Source organism: Apus apus, chromosome 9, assembly GCF_020740795.1.
Source record: "Apus apus isolate bApuApu2 chromosome 9, bApuApu2.pri.cur, whole genome shotgun sequence".
NCBI lineage: Eukaryota > Metazoa > Chordata > Aves > Apodiformes > Apodidae > Apus > Apus apus.
This window is the reverse complement of record NC_067290.1, coordinates 16,699,740-16,719,321: the sequence shown is the minus strand read 5'-3', so window position 1 is coordinate 16,719,321 and position 19,582 is coordinate 16,699,740. Positions and strand designations below refer to the sequence as shown.

Genomic DNA, 19,582 nt, shown 5'->3' with positions numbered 1-19,582 from the left:
TCTTTCCTATGACAGGAATGCATTCATCACCAAACTTCTTTCTGGTTTGCCATGTTGAATTTAGAAGCCTATAAGATATTCTGAACAAAGAATGGATAAAGTTAGGGGGAAAAAAAGGATGTCAGGTGATCTTCTACAGTTATATCAACTCTACTAATATTAGGAAAGTAAATCATTGTAGTTGCTTATGAATTGTTAAAAAAAAAAATTAAAAAAAAAAAAGAAGTTGGGAAAGGGTGAACTTGGGATCAGCTGTCAGCCAAGTTCTGTCAACAAGACAAACAATGTCCATGGCAGAGCCAGGCCACCCAAGGTACAGAGCCTTGGTGCTGCCTTGGGGTGGGCTGGCTGGGAGCAGCCGTGGATGTGCTGTGGGAAACGTTCCCTGTTGGGCTGCCCAGGCTGGTTCAAAGGGCTGGTGCCCATCCCCACAGGGTTCCCTGTCCCCAGGCACAATGTATACACTGTACCAACTCTTCACTTGCCATTTTCCACTTTGGAGGACTTTTACCTTAACCAGGATCTGGTGTTTGGGAGAGCTCATCAGTTGTGCGACGGCCGCGCTCCCACCAAACCACCTGCAATATTCACTCAGGCTATAGGCCTGGCTAAAGGCAGCGAATGGTCTGCAGTCCCCACCCATTCTGGGGTCTCTGAGACGTGATGGATACAGAAACCTTGTGCTGATTCTTTCTGCACACCTCGCAGGTTCCACTGAGGTCCCTCCATGCACCCCCAGGCACACTGTGAGGCCTCTAGGAAAGGCCGGTCTCCTGCCTCGCTCAATGGGGAGGCACCAGCTGCACTGAAATGTCAGAAGGGTTTGCACAGCTGACAGGTTGCTGAAAACGGAGCACGGCAGCATCACCATAAATTCTCTTTATCCAGCCAAGTGCAGCTTAATATAGACTTAGCTGCACTGTCTGCCTCCCACACTGAGCCCCAGAGCTGCTGCAGCTCATGACCAAAACATGAAGCTGTCGATTTAACCGAATGAACTACTGCTTGTGAAGGAGGGAAAAGTAAAAATCCCTTAAAATTTATCTTTCTCTTTAGGTTTAAAAAGAACAGAGGAAGAAGAGAGGAAAGAACATGTCTGAATTCAGCCAAAACTCTGATGAAGAAGTGTGCCCTGAAGACATCGATGAGGATGAAATCCTGGCCAACCTGTCCCCTGAGGAGCTGAAGGAGCTGCAGTGTGAGATGGAAGTCATGGCCCCAGACCCCCAAGTCCCAACTGGGATGATACAGAAGGATCAGACAGAGAAACCCCCCACAGGAAGCTTTGACCACAGGTCCCTGGTTGACTACCTGTACTGGCAGAAGGCATCCAGACGCATGCTCGAGGATGAGAGAGTTCCCGTCACCCTCTTGCCCTCTGAGGTAACATGCAAAAAATCACAAATATTTATTATGCATTTGCTGTGGGATCTGTTTTATAGCTTTAATACCTTAGCCTGCTGCTGTCCCTGACGTAAGGTACAGTAAAAACAAATTTTAAAAAGCCTTGGCAATGTCAGGATCCAGCTTGGCCTGACATCAGGTTTAGTCATTTTCTAATTGCTTTTCCCAAATATTTACTTAAAGCTTTTCAATATGAGAAGAAAAAACAAAACACCGGATTTTGTTTCCATAAAGCAAATCACTGAGAAATCATCGTAAAATCAAGGAGGATGTAAATCAAATTTGTTTGACTTCACATGCAGCACAACACTGTATTGCTTTTCCCTAGAAGACTACATTAATAATATGTATTAAACTAATTAAAAGAATTTAATGTCATACTGGCCAAACCCCCAAAACCTTTTAACAATGTGAAACACTCACTAACAACCAAGCATGCAAACTCCATTAATTAGCCCAACCCTTTTCAACACAGTACTTAAACTTATTTTGCTATCCCTATGACTTTGAAATAAAGTTAAGGTCATACTTAGGTATTTTACAAGATGAGAGCCACACTTAAAAATAGGCTAATAGAATGGAAACTTGGCTAGATTAAATTAATCTGTACCTGAACCCAAGTGAATTTGAGATAACTTATTTTTGGTTGTTTTTGTTGTTGTTGTTGTTATTTTGTGTTTTTTTTAAACATTAGTGGCTTTGCTTATACACAACAGCCCAGTATATCATGGACTGCCCAGGGCAGGTTTCATGGGCTATCTCTGCAGAGAGGGAGAGATCTGTGGTTTTTTCCTCTCCCATAATACTGTTATTCTCAAAGAAACCATTTTTTAAAAAAAACACTTCTGAAGTTAAATCTGGAATTTGAGTGTAGAGCTGCCTGCCTCATTCACAGCTGGTCAAGCAAGCCCCATTCTAAACCCATCCACTGCCACAGCAAATAGGAACCACAGCCCCAAGGGCAGAGGTGACTTTGTCACTATTTTGCCTGACTTATGGTGAAGCCCAAGCCATGACATTGCCCTGCCTGAACTTGTGCAAATATTTTAGGAAAATAACTTGATCTTTATTAGCACTTTATAAGCACCTCTCAGTGTTGAAGGATCCACTGGAAAAAAAGGTGTTTGGAAAAAACTTCTCAGTTAGGAGGGTCTCTGGAGATGGTAAAAGTTTGCAGCTGATTTTATTGTGATAGTGGAAGCCCCGTCTGCTTTACAGCAGAGTCCAATTTCCTATCTCTGGGCTGAAAATAAAACTGAGCTAATATTTTGCTTTCCCTTCAGTGTTGTGCTTTCTTAGCTGTGATGCTCCGGCAGGCACCAGAGCAGGCAGCCTTGTCTCACATGCTGGGTGACTCCCCCGGTGTTACCATGTGCTCTCTTTGCTCGCCCTTGGGCTGAGGAAACAGTCAGAAGTTGGAACTGATTCCCAGTGGTGTGTGACATACAAACAAACATTCTCTCTTGTCAAGGAAACAATAAAAGTGACACAAAATCCAGAAAATAGACTTTGGATCAGACACTGTTAACCCCTAGAAGGGTTCAAAGGCCACCTGAACATAGCATTAAATATGTACAGGATGTAATTGTCAGGATTTCATTTAATAAGCAAAGATGAGAATGTGGTTTGCAGCTGCTTTTAAGAGCAATCATTCCTGGTTCCCAAGGAAGCCAGAGCAACCCTGGCCTACAGGTCATGACACTCCTAAGGATTTTACAACGTATGGGCACAGAGGTATCCAAAACCAGCCACTACGTGTTTATTTGAGCAGGAAGTTTATGTAAAAAAGCTGTGTTCGATTATTTCAGCTGTGAGTTTTTGTCTTTCTCAGAGAAGTGCTGAGGAGGAGCAGGAAGGCAAGGCCGGTGGCAGCAGAGAGGCGGCCAGCGGGAGGGTGCCAGGAGCAGAGGCAAAAGAGAGACATTACAAAAATGAGCACTTTTCCAACTCAGGAGCACAACATGGGGAGACAAACAAAAATGGAAGTGATAGGGAGAGGGAGGAGGAGAAAGAAGCAGAGAAGAAAGACGAAGATGAGACTGAATCAGAAGGAAAGGAGACTTACACCAAGGCAAACCATCTGAGCGATCAGATAAGTAAGAAACCAGGTACAGAACCTGGACAAGTCACAGAAAAGCCAAATGAAAATGAGAAGAAAATTTCAAAATTAAACATCCCAAAAAAGTTAGCACTGGATACCAGCTTCATGAAAATAAGTGCCAGGCCTTCAGGAAATCAAACTAATTTAGAAGAGAGTCTGGAGAAAGTCCGGAAAAACAACCCAGACATGAAAGAGCTCAACCTGAACAACATAGAAAACGTCCCCAAAGAAATGCTGATAGATTTTGTCAATGCCATGAAAAAGAATAAGAACATAAAAACTTTCAGCTTGGCCAATGTGGGGGCTGATGACAACGTGGCTTTTGCGGTGGCCAACATGCTGCGGGAAAACAGGAGCATCACCACCTTGAACATTGACTCCAACTTCATCTCTGGCAAAGGGATCGTTGCAATCATGAGGTGCCTGCAGTACAATGAGACGCTGACGGAGCTTCGCTTTCACAACCAGAGGAGCATGCTGGGCCACCAGGCAGAAATGGAGATTGCTAGGCTGCTGAAAGCCAACTCTACCCTCCTTAAAATGGGGTATCATTTTGAACTGCCAGGGCCCAGGATGGTGGTGACCAACCTGCTCAGCAGAAACCTGGACAAGCAGAGGCAAAAGAGGCAAGAGGAGCAGAGGCAGCAGCAAATGAAGGAGCAGAGGGAGTTGATAGCCATGCTGGAAAATGGACTTGGGTTGCCTCCTGGGATGTGGGAAATGCTGGGGGGTCCGCTGCCCCAGCCGATGATGCATGAACCCCCACGAGCCCCAAAACCACCCGTCCCTGCAGCTATGTCTCTGAGCAAAAGGCAGGAGAACGTGAGGCAGCCACCCCCCGAGCAGCCACGCAGGGAGGAGCCCAGCAGCTTCAGGGTGGTCAAGCTGAAGAAGACCCAGCGCAAACCCGCCGTGCCAGAGTACGTGGAACCCGCCGAGAAAACCAACCTCAAAGACGTCATCAAAACCCTCAAACCAGTTCCCAGGAGAAGGCCACCACCCCTGGTGGAAATAACCCCGAGAGATCAGCTGCTAAACGACATTCGCCAGAGTAACGTGGCTTATCTCAAACCGGTGAGTGCCTGGGGAGGTGGGCAGGGGAGGGGATCCCACCCAGCGCTCCAGAGGCTGCAGCCTCATGCATGCCAGTCTGCAGCCACAAGGGAAAAAGAAAGGCAGTTCACTTGGGGGAGAAACAAAACCAGAGAAACTCGATGTCAGCACACTAGTAACAGTGTATTAGTTATGATAGGCAAGTGCTAGTAGAAGATGTTTGCTTCAGGAGAGCAGCAGGTATTATTTTTCACATTAGTCTGTCTTCAGTCTTCCATAAAAAAATGTGTTTCTCTTTTCAGCAGCCCTGCTTTGCTCTAGCTCTTACTTTACACCAGAAAGCACTGACACTTGGCTCATTTGATGAAGGATAAACTGAAACACAGGCAGCAAAACAGCTCACCCAAAGTCACTTCAGGAACTGCCCGGAGGCAGGACCTGGCTTTGCAGTGATGTCCTGGCCCTGCTCCCCTGCCCTGCGGTGGGGTCAGGGTGAGTTACCTCCTTCAGTGCTGCCACAAACTCACCAGGCCAAGGCTGTGGGAAGTGAGAAGGGTCTGTGGTACAGCTGTGGTCCAGGATTGCCTTTGCTTGCTCTGGTTTCAAATAAATTAAAAGTTTTAGTGTGAAGGGGAAGTGCCAAACTGTGATAACTGCCTCTTGGTGATGCTCTTACTTGGGTACCAAATTCATGGGCCACCTCTCAAATTGCTGGCCACCAGATTGAACCTTTTGCTTTCCTAAAATGTATTTCTTTGCATTGTACCATTGTTTAAGGAACGTTAAAAGCTCATTGATGTATTTGTAGCTAGTGATGTTGATGCATCTGCTTGTGTTGCTAAGGCTAGAGGAACAGGACACAAAATCCTTTACAATTTAAAATTGTCAAGTATTGTTTTGTGATACCTATTTTGTTTAATATTGATATTTTTGTGTAGTGGGCCACGTTTGCTTTCACTTATACCTGCACAGAAGTAATTGTTCCCTCAGTAACTCCAGAGAGTAGTTTGTCCTGAAATTTTGGCAGAGGCGGGTCCTGCAGTGACCCTGCTCCAGGTTTAATGTAATGGTTCTGCCCTCAAACCAAGTTTTGGGGATGTGTTTCTCTTGTCCAGTCCAGCTTGGCTACATCCATTCCCCCCAGAATCCTTGGGAGGTTTTTATAAAGGAGAGCTCTGGCGTTTGGGGTGGAGGAATCAATTCATGGTCCATTCTAAATGGGCCAGATAACAATTGCTATCACAGCCCATGGAAAAGTGAAGAAACGGACACGTGCTGGGATTTGGGAGTTGTTCTTTTGTGGGTTTTTTTGGTTCCCTGTCAGTGGGTTAAAGGGCTTGGATTTGGGGCATTGGTGTTTTATTCTCCCCTGCCTATGTGATCCTGGTAACTCCTTATTTGCCTCAATATCCTCAGCTTCATCTCTAAAATCAGGTTTTACTGCTTGAGCTGAGCTGTGTGGGTTTGCTCCATGGTGGGACTCATTGTTTGCAAATTGATTTCCTGGGCATTAAGAATTGCAAATAGCAAGTAGGGAATTGCAAACAAAAGCAATTCCCAACCACAGTTCCTTGGAGCTCACATCTCTTTTATTTTTGATCCTTTTACACTTTTTGCAGGTTTTTATTCAACTAAACTGCTTTAGGAAATATAACTGAGAAATTTCCTCCTGCTAATGCTTACTGTCCTTGTCTAGGTGCCATTGCCAAAGCAGCTGGAGTGAGAGACCAGACTGACCTGAAGAAAACAACTTGGAATAAAGACAATTCAAGTTTTGCCTACAGTTATTTCAGCAGAAGTTTTCTGCAGAACCCAGGTGGTAACTATGACTCTTTGGGAACAAAGCTTGTGATTCACACTCTTCTAAGTGTGGTGAAAATGGCTGGCATGGGAAAAGGCAGAGCTAAGTGTTTCCATCAGGTATCAAACAACCCCAGTGCCATCTGTTTGCCAAGTGGATTTGAGGCTATGGTTTGTTGTGGGAGTATTTTCTCAGAGGCATCAATAACCTTGTCTTTCTAGTTTGTCAGCAAACTATTTTGCTTCCACGTTGTCCTTCTGCTGCCAGATTCTGCAGGAACATGCTGTGCTTTCTCTTATCTTTCTTTTCACACACATGCTCCTTTATTATTCTATTTTCCATGAGAAATGTATTTGGTTTCCATGTATACAGCTTCATTTTTTAGTCTGAGGAAAGAGAAATGAAATAAAGCTCTCTCTCTCTAAGATGTGTGCAGCACTTCATGGCTAATGAGACACTCACAGAACAGAAAGACCAGGCTGTTACAGTGAACACCTCAGTGATGGTTTCAAGCTACCTCCATTTCAGGACACAGTCTGGTTGATGGTGTACCTGAGCAGCATGGAAAAGATGCCATGCTCTGCCTCAAGCTGTAAATGTCATTTCCCTCAGCTCTCATCTGTCCATGATGTAATCCTTAGTTACAGCCGCCTTGGAGCCCACTGAAATGCCATCTCAGGTCTCTCTCCACAGTAAGTGTCAGGAGGATGAGCCTTACCCATCTCTTTTCCAGGGGTTGAAGAAACTCATCTTTCCTCCTAGTATGGGGTGTGAAGAGCACATCACCCCCCTGGCAAGGCTGGCTATGATGGGGTTAAAACTGCATACACACGACTTAAGTTTTTCCTTAATATTTTTGTACATCTTTTTTCTCCTCCCCTTTTAAAATCTTTTTATTTGCTGCAAGCCTTTTTTGTAAAGCAGCGACAGGTAAGTCAAATTCTTCTGAAAGTCATCCACAAGAGACCAGTTGTTTTTGGTTTGTTGTTTGTTTTAAGGAAAGCCATTTCAAGCTGTAAAGCACAGGGAAAGCTCAGAGCTTTCCCCTTTGCCAACAAGCAGCTCTCCTGCCTTCCTGTGGCTGATGCATTTGCTCAAAAGGCACAGCTTTGCAGCTCCTGGCAGGATTTCCTTCAGGTGAGTCTCTCCTTGCTCCTGCCTGCAACTCTTAGCAACCTTTCCCTGGCAGCTGAATCCCAGTCCCACTCCACTTCCTCTCCCTGCATTTATTACACTAGTCCTGGAGTACCAGCAATGTCCAAGACCTCTCTGAATCCAAGGTGGTTCCCACTATCATTGGTTCAGGTTTTTGTTTATCCTTGTTCTTTTTGCATATATCACCTGGTCTCTTTCAAATCTCCATCTTCAAAATTTGTAAAATTCCTTCTCAGTTGTCCTTCTGTCTGTGCCTGTAATGCCACACACTTGAGAAGCCTGAGTGATGTTTTACCTAAAACACTGCAAGTAGTTTTTAAGTATCATGTAAGGGGGAGAGAAGAGCAATTTCTGCATGGCAGAGACATTAAAAAAGGAAGAAACATTTTCATTGCACCCATTTCAGGCAGCCCTGTCTTCTTGTAAAGGACAGGAAGCAGAAAAGGGAAGGAACTTGGGTTTTTTAACCAAGCTCTCACCTACACTGTGGCAGCAAGTGGCAAGTGCCACCAGCAGCTCTCCCAGGAAACTCTGAGAGCAGCTCATCATGAACACAGGCTTGCAGGTGACAGCAGATCTCCCACCACCACTCCAGGGAGCTCCACCAACCACAGAACTAGAGACAAGCCCACATTTCCAACCACCTTTCCCAACCTGAAATAAATTCACTCAGCCATCACCATTAGAATTTATTTTTCTTAACTGTGCAGTTTTTAAAATCGTACAGTCATGATGAAGTCATAGGCTACTACATTTTTTAGGTGTGGAAAGAGTTCTCAAAAAACAAAGACCATGCACTACAAGTGAGGAACAGGTGATTGACTCTTCAGCTGGGATATACAGACCTTTTCAATAAATACTGATCACTTTAACACTTAAATGGAATGACATGTTCAGATTTCTACACAGTTCACGATGAAAACAGCATGATAAGTTACATAAAAGCTTTAAGGATCCGTGCTTTTTTTTTTTTTTTAAGCAATTACTTTGTTAGAAAAGAGAAATGCAAGAATGCTTGAAATGGAGTGTCACCTGGACAATTTTTCCCCCCCCATTGTTGGTAAGCTCCTGTTATCAAGGTAATTCCATCAGAGCTGGCAGTTAATTTAAAATACGTATAAAAGAATCCCACACATCACTTCCAGGAGTTGTTACAGGCAAGTATCTTCATGAATTTGGAATGGGTTTTCAAAAACTGTATCTTGAAATTTATTGCTTTTTTCATGTAAACCTGAAATCCAGTTTATTCCTTTGAAGAGTGTCAGAAGTAGAGAGTCAGAGAGATGCATGTTTTATTTGTAGCTTTGCATTCTGGTTAAGAAAGGAAGAAAACGACCCATGCTGGAGAACACACATACACCTCCATCTACTAAACACCTCTACAGACTAAAGCAGAACAAGGTAAGTCCTAAAGTAGCAGTACAGAAGAACATCAGTAGGGTAGAAACCTAGCCCATCCAACTTATCTCAGGATAGTTGTTTTTTTTCCCTCCCGTGCGTGACCAGTTTAGCTGGCATGCAAGCAAGCCTGGCTTTCCTGCACGAGGGGAGCAGCTTCTATAAATCACAATTTTTGGAAAAAAAATAAAGGTGCATTTTATTGGAACTGAGAGAGGGACACTGTCAAATATATCCTTAATGTTTAGATCTGCTTAGACTGTTCCCCAGCTGCTAAAGGAGGAATGTGAGGCAAGGACAGGAACCCATATTCATGACAAGTATTGCACAGTCTTACTGCTTGCCAGTTAAGCTAGCAACATGGTCTCGTACAGACCAGTCAAGTGAGAGATCTGGAGGATGCAGGAGATACCTGCTTTTGATACATTCCAGGTCACCTTGAACACTGCCAGCCTGAAGGTGCTACCCAGCAGAAACTGCCTAAAGTGAGATGCAAGGGGTGTTACTAACAGACAAATCTGCTGCACAACAGTCTGAAAGACTATTCCATAGGTTTCCATCCCTTCCTCCTCTACCCCCAGAAGAAGAGACAAGCAAACACACTGAAGTTAGTATGTATTTGTGTAAACACCAGAACATTTTGCTATACAATAGAAAAAAAGTTGCTGCTCTTATGTTCTTAGAGGAGCACTGAAGACCCTGGAATACCTGTATCCTGCAACTACTAATCTGTGCCAGGTACATTTCCCATTTTGTACACAAACTGAAAGCAAGCTTGAACAATAGTAAATAGCAACTACTCTCCTGCAATAGGTAAAAATGCCACGTTGCAGCTGCTTACTCCTTCACTTTGGATATGTAGTCAGCCAGTTTGTTGATGCTATCCTCTTGCTGTTCTAGAGCATCCAGTATGATGCCCATCGGGGTCTTCTTCAAGCCTATTCCTTCCATCTTGTTCTCAAGCTTGTTCTTTATGTTTCGGAGCCTCAGAGAAGCATGGACAAACATCACTGTGTGACAGAAACACACCTGTTAGTTGGTAATGCTGAAGGAATGCACAGCTCCTGCAGCATTCATCTGGAGACGCGCCATCACAACGCTGAAGAAGACAGAGTCCCAGTGACCACTTAAGTAACCACAGGTACCCAGTTAATAACATTAAAAATGACCTGTGCTGCGTTGTCCCCTTCCCCCCATTTTTGTTTTGAAATTATTTAAATAGAGATCATAAAGGCAACAGCTAAATAAGACTCTGTAAACTTGAGGAAGCTCAAGTCTCACACTCATAGCCCCACCAGAAAAGAGGGAAAATACTTACAGAGGAGAGGAAGTGTGATCCCAAACATGAACACCATGACATCTCCCAGATAGGAGATCAAGAAGTAGCTAGACAGCATGATGACCACCACAAATGTGGTTGGGTACTGCTTCTTCAGCCTGCGGAGTATGTCCTTGTTGTGCGACACCCACACAAAGCCCATGAACACCAGCACCACCACAGTGCCACCAATGAGCATGTTCAGGGGACTCAGAAATCTGGAGAGAAGAGAGAGGGGAGGGGAGGGTAAAAAGTGTCCTGTTTCAGAGCTTTCATGACTTGTGTCCATATAGCAAACATCTAGCTGATGGGTAACTTGCTAGTAGGGAGGTAAGGCATTAAGAAGGCAGTTGTTGCTGTCGAGACCTTCATTGACCTCTGATTTTTAGGCAGAAGCTAAGTTAAGCAACAAGTGCAACTAAACAAGCCCTTAGTAGTGAATATGTCTTTATTGTTCTTTTCCTGAGTGTAGCTCAGAATAATGAGAGTTTCTGCAGTACCTCACTAACAGAAGCACTTATCACCAGGACCCTTCCTACCTGTGCAATCAACACATTCACTTGGTATCAGACCCTGAGTTATCAAATCCCAAAAGCAGATGGAGCCAAGATCAGCTGTCCAAGGCGTGGATCTCTTCCCTACACATGACCAAAACCAGGCTCAGGCTAGGCCTTCAGATGAGCTAGCTTTTCACATTATCTTGTTCCTGTTTGCACAATGGGAAAGGTAGGGGAACAGTGAATACAGGAAGCTACCTCACTAGTTCTTACTTCTGAATAAACCTTCTTATTGTTTTACACCCAAATTAATTTTATGAACCTGCATCAGGAGCTTACCACCATCAACACAACAGATGGGAGCCCAGTCACAAGCAAGCATGCCTGAGAGTCAGAAGGAACTGGAGAGCCAGGAGGAACTGCAGGAAGAGGCAGGCCTGGCAGGAGGGTCACTGCTGAGGTTTATGTTCTGTTATTGTTATCAATGTTACCAAGCAAACCAAGCCGTGGTGTGGATCAGCTTTGGTCTATAAACAGCAAGGCCCTTTTCTGGACGAGTGCAAGAACATCACCTGCTCAAACCACTTCCCTGAGTATTTAGAGCTTGTTTAGAGTCAAGTTTTCAGCAAGGACTTTCCTCAGCTTGTTTCTGTGCTCGCACAAGATCCAGGCTCTTCTATATTTCACTTATATATAAGCTGTGTGGTTCCTTGTGCATTCTGATTTACTTGCGTGTTTGTCTGCTGATCTAATCTCACAACAGCTGAGGGCTCTGAGCAGCTACAACTACAAAAGCAGCACAACTCTGCCCCAATAAAGCCAGATGTAGGCAGGATTTCCTCCTGTAGACTTTGCAGCCAGCCTTACTGTTCCAAAGATAACAGGCACCATGACTCAACACCCCACCCCACTGCTGAGGAGGATGCTGTGGTTTGTGCTTCACATCCAGCAGAGGCAGAACAAATCTGGCCTGGCATGCCAGCACTCTACCTGCAGAGCCAGAGAGGATTTTCAAGGAGAAGGAAGAACCTCCAAGAATCACTTCAGAGCAGAGACTGGCTCTTGAAGTCAGTTGTGCCAACAGGAGACAGGACAACTGGATGGCAAGAGATTAAAATTTAGACTAGTTCCCCACCTGCTTCTGCTACTCATGCTGAAAAGCCAAGAGGGTTTTTTGGAATTGGTGGTAGGGCAGGCTTGTGTGTTGCATCTGAGTCACTCCCTGTAGCCAACCAGACTATTTTTAGCTCTGAATTGTTAGTCTTAAGTTTCCAGACTGGAAAAAGTGAACAGCATTGCTCTGGAAAGAAATAGGTTCATCTGTGCTCCTTTGCTGTAGCAGCAGGAGGGTGACTCATGCCTGGGCCACACGAGTGCATGGTTTATAGATGTGCTGCTGGACACAGGAGATTCTCAAAGCAGAAGTCACCTCCACATCACAGCTACTTTGCAGCAGAAATGGCCAAACAACTCACTCTACCCATTTTTTTGTTCTGAAAAATCTTTAGACAAGATAATGCTGGGAGCAATAAAGGGCTAGGCAGAGCTCCACTGTACATTCTCCATGGGTCTGGTAAGTACTTTCAAAGCTTTATCTTCCCCATCCTTTCCTCTGCTCTTATTACAACTTGAGAAACTGGTGGCTAAGAGAAATCCCTCCATATTTATAAGGAAGAGACCAAACACTTTCCTGCTGTACCCTTTTTTCTGGTATTACACAGGTTCTGTATAACTGATTGGCTATTAGGGATATGTGTGGGGGGAAAAAAGCCTCAAAAGATCCAGCTTTCCTGGGGAAAGTGATTTGAATTGCATGAAGTGGGCTGCATTCCAACACGTCCAGGGAAACAGTGAACAGAAGTATCAAATGAAGTTGTTCAGAGCCACATGGAAACAGATGGGGATAGCAGTTGCCACAAAAACTGGTATTCAGATTATCAGCCATGTGTCCACAGACTTCAATACTAGTGATTACAGTCCTGACTAGGGTATCACATGCCAAGCTCTCCTTTACTGCTTGAATCACCCACAGTGTAATTTGCAGCACTGTCTAAAAGTCTCCTAGAAATTTGTATTTAGGAACTTCTTCTCCATCAAAGGTATTTTTTGAGAAGGCAGGCCTCCACCATCCAGTTTTCTCTGATCTGCTGGCACACTGCTCCTGATAATGCAATAGCTACAGGCTGAAAAGGAAAAAATATGGCCATGTTATTTTGAAACCCCAGTGCCTGGGGATGAGAGAGCTGTGTAACAGCCTCAGCAGTCACCTCACAGTTGAACCAGCACTGAGATTGGCCTTAGGTATGTCCAGACCAGAATACAGTATGTCAAATTCATGCTCAGGCAAGACAGCTGGAAGTCTTTTAAAGCTGCAGAGACAAGGTAAGTGACCATTAAGTATGTTACAAGATACTTTCTAAATATAATTCCTTTTTGCAGGGACCTCTCAAACCCCTAAAAATGCACGGAACTATTAGCATGGCAATGATGTGGTAACTTGAGTTTGCCCTGCTCAGATGACTTAGGGGTAGAACAACTTTTGGGGCTGGAGAAGAACCCACTAACTCACTACCCTGAAAGGAGCTGGTATGTCAGGACTAAACAGCATCAGTGGATGCTGACAGCCCAGAGCAGCCAAACTGGATGATCTTCTGCACTGCTCTCTCTGGTGGACCAGGAACAACCCTGGTAGGATGCTGTGACCTCCAGCAGAGCTGGGACAAACTGGTAAGGAAGAGCTGTCACCTAGATTCAGTTTCAACAGCACTGTGTGGTGAGTTGCAATTGCACTCCTGCTGCCCCTCACAGAGTAGGTTTCCTTCAGTATCTGCTTTGATACAAAGTAAAGAGTTGAGGAAAATAAACACAGGAAACATCCTGCCCCCTGCAGAGAGGCAGGGCTGCTCTGTGCCAAGTAGCACCGTGGGACACTTTGTATTTGTGGCAGTAGTATCAGAAGACAGCAGAAACAGTAGCAGCTGGGGTTCAGTTGTGTGGGAAGAAGCTCTGGCAGCTACTTCTGGCCTGCAGAAACAGATAAAGGTGAGATATTTTTTTTTTTTACTGGATTGCTATTCCTAGACTCAGCATCACAAGACAGGTCGGATTTCTCATGTAGGTGCAGGAAGGCCCAAAGAGCTCTGCTTTCAGTAACCGACCACACCACCTCTTCTCAACAGGTTATTTCATATCTGCACACCTGTGCACAGCCTCGCAGCAGGGAAGGTGAGCAGTTACTTGGAGAACACGAGGCTACAGATTTGTAAGGTAAAAAGGGCTAGGCAAGATGCATCCTTTGTGTGAGACCAGGAGCCTCCAGCAGCATGAGCCCAGAAATAGGACAGGCCACATAAAAAGAAAAGCAAGCTAACTCTATTCTTAAATCATCTCCATTTTAGATGACTGGCTCAGGGTGATTACTCAGCAGTTGCTGTCACATCTGTTTATTTTGCATGTGACCAGGCAAGTCTGAATAAAGGCACCAAGTAGAAAACAGTCACTGAGAACATATTTTTTTATGTAGAGGAGCTCAGGCCATTACATGAAATAAGCATGAAAAGTCCCTTTTTGCTCCACCATGTTCTATGTGGTGGGCAGGCTAGAGCACTTAAATGCTTTCTTCCTCATTTGTATTAATTCAAATAACTTCAAAGACAAAGTTCTGCCTCCTCTCTCTCCCCATACTTCCAGCTTCACTAAGGCTATATAGCTGTAACTAGAGGTAGCACATCAAACTACATAAGGCATGTTGTCCCAGGCAATAGCCCCCAGCATCCACAGCTTTAGCAATGCTCCTTTTCTTAACTGTTGCTCACTTACACTGCTTTGGGAACAAGAGACAGATTCCTCTCTGCAGAACTGCCAGACCTTTATCAAGTTACATACTAACTTTGTTATGCAACAAATGTTTTAAAGTGATGTGTTTTGCTCATTCATTCTTCATCTTCCATTAGACATTAGAGAAACTAAGCATTTTGCTGTGCTGGAGTCTTCATTATCTACAAGCACATCAGCTAAGGTAGTGGTTTGGGGGAGAAAACCAAAATACAAGTCAACATGCACTTGTTAATTGCTAGGGGTTGTGCAGATGGACAGGAGATGTTTTAGAGAACTGGTAAAGGAAAGAGACATTTAACCTCAGGCTGCAGAGAAGACATGATGCCAGAAGAGAATAAAGGCTCTCTTAGATGCAGCACTCTGACATGCAGTACACCTTTCATACTGTCAGATTTAGAAGCTAATTTTTAGCAAGTACATGGCAACAAAAGCCTAGAAGAAATTACATCGATTTAAGTAGTTAAATCTGAGCCATAAGACAGTGAAGCCTTGTTAGAGTAGGTGAAAGCACAGAAAAATTCCACTTATTAACCAGACTGATTGTTTGAGGGAGAGTGGTGGGAGGCACTAATTTTAATAAATATCTGTATAGCACTGACAGTGACAGGGCTTTGGCTCAGGGTAAGAACAGGCAGACCAGTTCCTGTACAACTGGGAGAAAGGGCACCATTTTATAAAGATCTTTGTCTTTATCAGTAATCTATTGCAACTGAAAAAAAACCAAACCAAACCAAAAAAACAAATAAAAACAAACCCAACACAACCAAAGAGCACGCTACTCCTTAAATGAATCTGCAGGGCAGGGAGGGTGGAGAAGGCAAGGCTGCTACCACTAGCCTGAGTTAAGAGAGCAGCACTAATTCAGTAGGTTTAGTTTCTTTTCATTGATTTATTATTTTCTATCTAGTCCTGCAGGCTGCAAGTAACATTCACATGATTGCAAAGCACAGAACTTCATTTACATGTAACAGGAGCTACCGGAGAAGGGGAGGGGGCGAGGCAAGGAAATGATGCAGCAGAGACTATTACAATTCCACTGCACTCACAGTAAACTTATCCATACCTTGCAGAGATAAACTGTGTTGCACAAGAGGCAGCACACTGAAGCTGTGGCAGCAAGCTCTGTTCTTCCAGTATTAAGACAGCTCTAGGCTACAACTTCCATGTCTGCCAGCATCACCACAGCTACCAAGTATTACAGTAGCTGAAAACATCACTTCTGCATTACAAGTCTGGCTATATAATTAAATGATTTAAGAACAGGTAGAGTTGGATGTGGGCTAAGTTTAGTTTTGATCACAGGAAGACCACTACATTAGTGGTTGCAATACTTCTGCCCTTAGGCCTGTATACAGCCTTGGAGTTCCTAAAAAAGCCATGAATCATCACTTATCACTCAAGGATTCCTGCCTATTACAGGAAGTGCAAGACAACAACGTAGTCATCAATTTCAATTTATCAGGAAAACTTTCTTTACCTTTCTCCCAAAGCCACAGTCTGGCATAGCAAAAAATCTTTTTAATAAAATAAATGGATATTTTTTCTCTACTGAAGTGTTAGCCTGTTTCCCTTAGAGTTCCCCTATTGTCTTTTAGTGTTGGAAGAATCAGATTCATCATCTACCAAAGACTCTAAGACATGCAATTAAAAAAAAAAAAAAAAAAAAAAGTATTTCAGATCAAGATCCCAAGTTCCAGGTGTTCCTCATCCACAAGTTTTCAACTTAGACAGTTGCCACTCAATATATCAAAATTGCAGTTCTGATATTAATCTTCATCCCTTGTGGCTCTCTTCTTCCTCCACCTCCCACCCCAGAAAAACAGTGAGAAATAAGTGGGAGATATGTCCCCTTGACCTGAAGAGTTCAGAGTTCAAAGGGAGGAATTTAAGAGTGAGTAAAGGCTGCTGTCATCCCCATTTTCCAACCAGAGATGTCAAAACTATTTACATTTTTTCTCCTCATCTTCTTGGGGAGAAGAGCTGTTCCCCTGCTTTCTGAGGCCACTGTGATTTACCTGTTCACTGAGAGCTGGTGCAGCATCACACTGCTAAATATCACACTGAGTAAGAACAGCAAGACCATGTAAGTCTCATTTTACTCGTTCAGTAGTCTGCTGAGCAGACTGCAACATATCCCCACCAAAATTAATTCCCTGCAACCCAGAGAATCTTCACCAACTTAGATGCTGGGTCAACTGCTTCAGAAGCCCTAACAAGATGCAGACTCCTTAAAAGAAAAACAAACAAAAAAAGGATTTAGGGGAAGATTTTGAAGCCTTGCTACATATAAGATAAGATGTACTTCAGCCAAAACCACTCTGGCCTAGCAGGTGGGCAATTCTCCAATTTAAGCATTTGTACATTGCTGTGAAGAGTGGAGTATTCCAGTTTCCATATTAAAAGCTTAATCATCAGCCTTCGCTAGACATCTTGCTTAAAAGCTTTCTGACCAAAGACCCTACAGCAAAATCTGAAGAAGTCACGTTGGCTTTGACCCAAAATATGAGCATAAGGTTATTTTCCCATTCTCTTCAGGAAAGCTTGGCCTGATGAAACATCACCCCAGCAGAGGGTCCTGCCTTGAGCACCTCCATCCTGCCCACCAGAAATGAAATGAAGGGTACCTTGTCTGTTTTATATTCAAGGTTTTTCAGTATCGAGCAAGCCCGGAAACAAGGAAGCCTTGCTCTGTCCCCTGGCCACGAGCTTCGAACGGTAACAGCGGACAGATTGATTTATTTCTTTAATTCAAAGTGAAGCTTATCTCGGCTGGAGCAGTCCCGCGGGACAGATTTGGTGGGGAAGCACAGATCCCCGGGCAGGATGCGGCTCCGGCCCTCCGGGCGCAGCAGCCAAACCCGGGGCTGCCCGGCCCTGCCCCGGGCCGAGGGAGGGGCTGGACGAGTCCTCAGATCTGCTAGACCCTCACCAATAAACAAATCAATCCTAAAACCTACTCCTAACCTAACAAGCGTCCCCCTCCACAAGAGTGGGGCTGCAACCGGGCCTTTAATTTTTTTTTTTTTCAGCGACACCAGGTAAATCGGAGGTTTAGGAAAAGGCAGAGGAAGGGAAAGGCAGCTTCCCTGCCTGGCATCCCACCCGGCAGCGCCAGGGCCGGACCCGTTCCTGTGGCAGCGCCCGAGGCTCAGCAAAGCCTCCCCGGGCCCCCCGGGCCCCCCGGAGCCCGCCCGCCCCCCCGGGCCCCCCGGAACCCGCCGATCCCCCCCGGCCGCCGCTGCCGGAGGGAGAGCGAGGCCCGCGCACTGACCCCACGATGGAGACGACGGCGGCGGCCACCATCAGGTAGTTGGTCTGGTAGTAGAGCAGGTTGCTGACCACCCGGTTGTTCCATTTCGAGATGTCCTTGAAGTCGGGCCGGGCAAAGCGGTCCGAGCCGGGGAAGAAATCGTCCCAGGCCCGCAGCGGCGCCACCTGCACCTCCATGGCTGCCGCCCCAGCGCCGCGCAGGCCTGCGAGCTCCGCGGCACCGCCCCGGGGCGGCTCCCGCAACGGCCCCGCCGCTCCTCGCCGCTCAGGAGCGCTCAAACGCCGGGCAGCACAAGCCACGGGCGTGTTTCACAGCTTGCTGCCCTTCGCTGGCCCGGGAGAGGCAGCCGGCAGGGCTGCGGTGCTGCTGCTCCCCGCGCTTGCTGTGTAGTCATTGTTCCTCCAGAGAAAGATGACGTATGTTTAATAGCAGCTCTGCTGGGAAGACAGGCTGAGAGCTGGGGTGTTCAGCCTGGAGAGGAGAAGGCTCCGGGGAGACCTGAGAGCACCTTCCAGTACTTGAAAGGGGCTCCAGGAAAGCTGGGGAGGGGCTTTTCATCAGAGAAGATAGTGACGGGAAAAGGGGTAATGGTTTTAAACTGAGAGAGGGGAGATTTAGGTTAGATATTAGGAGGAAATTCTTCACTCTTGAGGGTGGTGAGGAACTGGGATGGGTTGCCCCTGGAGGTTGTTGATGCCCCGTCCCTGGAGGTTTTTAAGGCCAGGTTGGATGAGGTTTTGTGCAGCCTGGTCTGGTGGTTCCCTGCTCATGGCAGGGGGGTTGGAACTTGAAGATCTTTAAGGTCCCTTCCAACCTTAATGATTCTAATATTTGTGTGGCAAATCCTGTTTGCATCACCTTTGAAAATGGGGAACCAGGGTCTAAGTGTGGAGGGGGCCGTGAAGCAGCTGCCCCAGCCAAGGAGGCTTTGGTGGTGGGAGGGGTGTCAAGCCATTGCAGGGAGGTGTTTGTGATGTTGGTTATTAATTTATACAGTAATTTTACATGCTAATTTTAAAGCAGCACGTTTCAGGAAGCTGAGCTGGCTCTGGGATATCATTTAGCTCCCTTTTCTGTGCAGAACTGGATGTTAAAACAAGTATCTTGACTCTGGGGGGGGGGGGTCAGGTTATCGCACAGCAGGTGACAGATGCTGTTTTTTGGGACGACAATTACACCCCAAACCTTTCAGCTTCGGAGGGGAAGGCTGGTGCCAGGGTGGATAGAACCCCGGCAGTCTGTGGGAGCAATTTCTCTTCAGGGCTTTCACACTCAGCCCCCGGGGCTGGAACCTGCTGCCCCTCCACGCGTCGCACCAGGTGCTGGGCTGGCTGAGCTGCCACGCTGGGCAACAAAGTCCTGCCCAAAATGCTGGCCAGCAGCGAGCCAAGCGTGACCGCGGTCAGGGAGGCTGGCAGCTGCTTCCCACAGCTCAATCTGTGAAGGATTTAGGTCCCTGAAGTTTAGAAGACTGAGGCCTGAAAGAGCAAACCTCATCTGCTTCCTTGCCCTGAGCTTAGACGCCATTCCTTGGGTGTTTTGGAGAGCGAAGGCTCCTACGTGTAGGAGCGGGGCTACGTGAGCTCCCGGGACGGCCAGTGGCAGAGCCAGGCCGGCCTTTGCCCAGGGAATGCTGACAAAATCCACTGGAAAACACAGCTGGAGCGAAGGAGCCGGCCGGCCGGCGGGCAGCAGCCAGCCTGAGGCTGACCCCACCTTCACGTTTTGCCTCTAGCCTCCCATAGGC

General features: G+C 45.8%; 2 protein-coding genes across 2 annotated transcripts; one reads left to right on the top strand and one right to left on the bottom strand.

Moving 5' to 3' along the window:
• The first annotated feature begins 922 nt into the window (after positions 1-922).
• On the top strand, positions 923-6,784 carry LMOD3 (leiomodin 3). The gene is made up of 3 exons (XM_051627924.1): positions 923-1,383; positions 3,236-4,579; positions 6,255-6,784. Exons 1-3 carry the CDS (start codon positions 1,093-1,095, stop codon positions 6,279-6,281), a joined length of 1,662 nt encoding a protein of 553 aa, XP_051483884.1. The 5' UTR covers positions 923-1,092; the 3' UTR covers positions 6,282-6,784.
• A 1,406-nt stretch (positions 6,785-8,190) lies between these two features.
• ARL6IP5 (ADP ribosylation factor like GTPase 6 interacting protein 5) lies at positions 8,191-18,067 on the bottom strand. Its single transcript, XM_051627583.1, has 3 exons — positions 17,836-18,067; positions 10,231-10,448; positions 8,191-9,922 (listed from the first exon to the last, which is right to left on the bottom strand). The coding sequence occupies exons 1-3, from the start codon at positions 18,009-18,011 to the stop codon at positions 9,750-9,752; spliced, it is 567 nt and encodes a 188-aa protein (XP_051483543.1). The 5' UTR covers positions 18,012-18,067; the 3' UTR covers positions 8,191-9,749.
• Positions 18,068-19,582: the final 1,515 nt, after the last annotated feature.

What these genes read in the sequence shown, in the direction of transcription:
- LMOD3 (XM_051627924.1), top strand. Translation starts at nt 1,093, where the DNA reads ATGTCTGAATTCAGCCAAAACTCTGATGAAGAAGTGTGCCCTGAAGAC. An exon ending in TCACCCTCTTGCCCTCTGAG is followed by an intron (nt 1,384 to 3,235) that starts GTAACATGCAAA and finishes TGTCTTTCTCAG; the next exon opens with AGAAGTGCTGAGGAGGAGCA. An exon ending in ACGTGGCTTATCTCAAACCG is followed by an intron (nt 4,580 to 6,254) that starts GTGAGTGCCTGG and finishes GTCCTTGTCTAG; the next exon opens with GTGCCATTGCCAAAGCAGCT.
- ARL6IP5 (XM_051627583.1), bottom strand. Translation starts at nt 18,011, where the DNA reads ATGGAGGTGCAGGTGGCGCCGCTGCGGGCCTGGGACGATTTCTTCCCC. An exon ending in GCCGTCGTCTCCATCGTGGG is followed by an intron (nt 10,449 to 17,835) that starts GTCAGTGCGCGG and finishes TCTTCTCTCCAG; the next exon opens with ATTTCTGAGTCCCCTGAACA. An exon ending in GATCACACTTCCTCTCCTCT is followed by an intron (nt 9,923 to 10,230) that starts GTAAGTATTTTC and finishes TCTGTCACACAG; the next exon opens with TGATGTTTGTCCATGCTTCT.